The 3,993-nt window shown below is 41.7% G+C and overlaps 1 protein-coding gene across 1 annotated transcript; it reads right to left on the bottom strand.

The window, feature by feature from the left end:
* Positions 1-231: 231 nt before the first annotated feature.
* On the bottom strand, positions 232-2,911 carry LOC116143984. Its single transcript, XM_031429436.1, has 3 exons — positions 2,671-2,911; positions 883-1,012; positions 232-712 (listed from the first exon to the last, which is right to left on the bottom strand). The coding sequence occupies exons 1-3, from the start codon at positions 2,909-2,911 to the stop codon at positions 232-234; spliced, it is 852 nt and encodes a 283-aa protein (XP_031285296.1).
* Between the last annotated feature and the right edge of the window lie 1,082 nt (positions 2,912-3,993).

Genomic DNA, 3,993 nt, shown 5'->3' with positions numbered 1-3,993 from the left:
ATGGTTGAAGCTTGAGGAAAACTTGATCCCCTAGTTGGAAGGTGACTTCACGTCGGTGCAAGTCGACTTCTGCCTTCATATGTCCCTGGGCCATGGCCAGATCGTGCTTTAGTTCATCCAAAATTGAGTTTCGCTCCCGCATTTGCTAATTTACCGCTTACACTAAGGATGGGTAGTTCATAAACTTGAGGACAGTGGGAGGATCCCTTTCATATAATGCCTTGAAAGGTGTCATTTTGGTTGAGTGGTGGAAGGTGGTGTTGTACCAATAATGTACCACTGTTTGGGTTGGTAACTACAAAAACACCTTAAATATGACTCCAAGCAACGGTTGACGACCTCAGTCTGCCCATCAATTTGAGGATGGTACGTAGAGCTAAACTTTAAGCTGGTTCCCATGCCTTTAAAAAGCTCTTGCCAAAACTGATTGATAAATACCCTATCCCTATCAGATACAATAGACTTGGGAAATCCATGCAAATTCACAATAGTGTTCACAAACACAGCAGCTATGTCCTTAGCATTATATGGGTGAATGAAATGGTTGTACTTAGTAAGTCTATCAACCACCACCAAGACTGTGTCATACCCTTTAGCTCTAAGCAACTCATCAATGAAATCCATGCTAACCTCATTAAAAACTTGATAAGGAATAGGTAAAGGTTGTAGTAGCCCGCTCGTTTGAGGGCTAAATGCTTGTTTAGTTGGCAGACTGTACATTTTTGCAGAAACAGTTGAACATCTTTCTTAATCCCTTCCCAAAAAACAGTATTGGATATCCTCTTTTAAGTTCTAAAAAAACCCGAATGACCTCTACTTGAGCTACTGTGGAATTCTACCAGAAATTTGGGGATGAGTTTAGAAGTTCGAGGGACCACTAACCTATCTTTATAGAGGAGATAGTAGTTGTGAATACGATAGTGAGGATGGCTGGAGGAATCCAGTAGTAAATCTTGCATGATGGATTTTAATTTAGGATCATGCTGCACCTCAAATACTAAATCATCCAACTCTGAAAATTAAACCATAGAAAAAGCTACCAACTTAGCTTCCTCTTTTTTCTTGGACAAGGCATCAGCCACTTGGTTGGAAGTGCCAGGTTGGTAATGGATTTCAAAGGAGAACCCCATGAGTTTTGAGATCCATTTATGTTGCTCTGGAGTTTTCACCCACTAATCTGTCAAGAACTACAGACTTCGTTGGTCGGTTTTGATAATAAACTTGCATCCGATTAAATAGTGGCTCCATTTGTGGACCGCGAACACTATGGCCATGAACTCCCGCTCGTAAACCGACTTCTGCTTGGATTGACTAGAGAAGGCTTTATTGAGAAAAGCAATGGGGAGCGATTTTTACACCAGGATAGCCCCCATCCCTAACCCAAAGGCATCGGTGTGAATTTCAAAGGGCAAGTTAAAATTGGGCACTGCCAAGATAGGTACCATTGTCATTGCGGTTTTTAGAACCTCAAATGCTTGTTGTGCCTGGTCATTCCACTTGAAGGAGTCCTTTCTAATGAGTTGTGTTAATGGTTGTGCTATCATCCCATATCCTTTCACAAAATGCCTATAATAACCCGTCAACCCCAAAAATCCTCTCAAATTCTTGATGGTTCGCTGAATAGGCCAAGATAACATTGCCTCAAGCTTCTGTGGGTCAGCCTCTACACCTCTAGATGAAATCAAATGGCTTAAATATTCCAACCTTTGTTGCCCAAACAAATATTTCTTCCAATTGACCACTAATTTATTCTCAACTAGTATCTTGAAGGTTTGTTTAAGGTGCTCTAGATTGGTGTATAAATCAAGGCTGTACACTAGAATATCATAAAAAAAATAAAAAATAAAAAAAACTAGTATAAACTTCCTCAAAACCAACTTAAAGATGGTATTCATGAGTGTTTCAAAGGTGGAAGGGGCATTGGTTAATCCAAATGGCATAACCAGGAATTCATAATGCCTCTCATGGGTCTTAAAGGTTGTTTTGGCTATGTCCTCCTCCCTTACCCTAATCTGGTGGTAGCCTGATTTCACATCCAATTTTGTGAACACTGTTGCCCCTACCAACTCATCTAAAAGTTCCTCAATTGAAGGAACAGGGAATTTATCCGGCATGGTCAGGTTATTTAAAGCCCTATTGTCTACACAGAAGTGGCAATTACCATATTTTTTCTTCACCAATAAAACCAGGCTGGCAAACAGACTAGTGCTAGGTTGAATAATCCTGGAATCCAACATTTCTACAACTAGCCTCTCCATCTCGTTCTTTTGGAAGTAGGGGTATTAGTAGGGTCGTATGTTAAGGGGTTTGGAGTTGTCCAGTAAGGTTATGGCATGGTCTGTAGGGTGTTTGGGGGGGAAGTTTGGTAGTCTGTTGGAAAAGATGGCTAAAGTCTTCCACAACAATAGCAACTTTCGATTCAATTGCTTCCTCTTTTTCCACAACCCTGTCTTCTATAGAACAAGATTCTACCACATATCCAGTGTCCTCGATTTGTAATGACTTCAACATGGTTTTTAAAGACATTACTGATTTTACCAGTGAAGGGTCCCCTTGCAACACCACCCTTTTCTCCTCATTGACGAAAGCCATAGTTAGATTCCCTGAGCCTTAACGTTTTATCGGTTGTTATCCCTACAATGGAATTCATTGATAAGGTGAGAAGGGTACCTTCCTTAAGTGGTGCATCATCCAGCTCCTGCACGTCTTTCTCTTTTTCGATATCATCGTTGTCATCCAGAACTAGTAAGATCTGGAGTGATTCTCTTGCAACAGTGATTAGGTCCAAACTTCTCGTCACAGTAGAACAAAGTGTTCTGTCCCGTTTAAATTGAACCTCAGCTTTGGATAGCCGTCGAAATCCGTCACTTCTAGACGGAGTTGCCGTAATTTCTGTAGACTTACCTCCCATTTCCCAATTTCAATTTTGAGCTCCCGTGAATGGTACCAACTCAGTGTTCTTTGGTGGAGTCCTCCACCAATTTGGGTGACTCAAATCTAGGTTGGAGGATACCTGGTTGTAAGATTCAAGTCTGTGGGTCTGGGCTCTACCAAATCTAGATCGGGTTTTCTCTAAAACCCATAGGCTTGTTCAATTAGCTCCACTAATGCTTTGGGCTTATTCAACCTCAACTCGGCCCTTACCTCCTCTTTAAGACCATTCATGAAAATCCCCATGAGCAACTTCTCTCCAAACTCTTTCAACGGAGCAGTGTGAGCTTTGAACTCTTCCCAAAACTCAGTCACCGTAACCGTTTGTTTCAAGCCCACCAGCGCCTTATAGGCCGTCCCTTGGAAAGACGAACGAAACCTGGCAATCAGGGCTGTTTTAAAAGCTCCCTAGGAGTGAAAAGGTGTCTGAGATTTTGCCTACTGATACCAGTTCAGGGCCCTTCCCTTCATGCACACAATGACAACCTCCACCATCTCCTCCTCTTTGTATCGATTGATGCTAAAATAGCAATTTGCCTTGAAAGTCCACCCATAAGAATCATCATCACTGAATATTGGCAGTCCCAGCTTCTTAATCCTCCTATCATCTTTCCCTATCTCAACACCGTTTTTGATTTGATTATGCCCACTGTTCTTGTCGTCGTTCTGACTCTCCGATGATGATGTTTTCCTTGTCTCGCGATTTCGCGCCTCATCTCATTCCTCTCTCAATCGCATCAGCTCACGCATCTCAAGTAGGTATTCCTTCACACTTCCTAAGTCTTGCTTCATAGATCCAACTTCCTTTTCTAGGCTGTCAATTCTACTCTCCATTCTAGTATTTACCATTAGCTAACCGAGCTCTGACACCAAATTGATGGAACTCCATGCCAAAATAGTCAATTCCACCTGCAAACAATTCCCAGGACACAAAGAACCAATAACAACTCCCCAAGGAATCAAATATTATATTGAATTAAGGAAGAAAGACAAAGATGCAATTAACAAAAGATAGATAATTCCCAACAGTTCGAGGAGCTGGGGACCTCCCAAAAGTCCTTT

This window comes from Pistacia vera, unplaced genomic scaffold (assembly GCF_008641045.1).
Source record: "Pistacia vera cultivar Batoury unplaced genomic scaffold, PisVer_v2 Contig435, whole genome shotgun sequence".
NCBI lineage: Eukaryota > Viridiplantae > Streptophyta > Magnoliopsida > Sapindales > Anacardiaceae > Pistacia > Pistacia vera.
The sequence above is the reverse complement of the archived record's forward strand: the minus strand, read 5'-3'. Positions and strand labels throughout refer to the sequence as shown.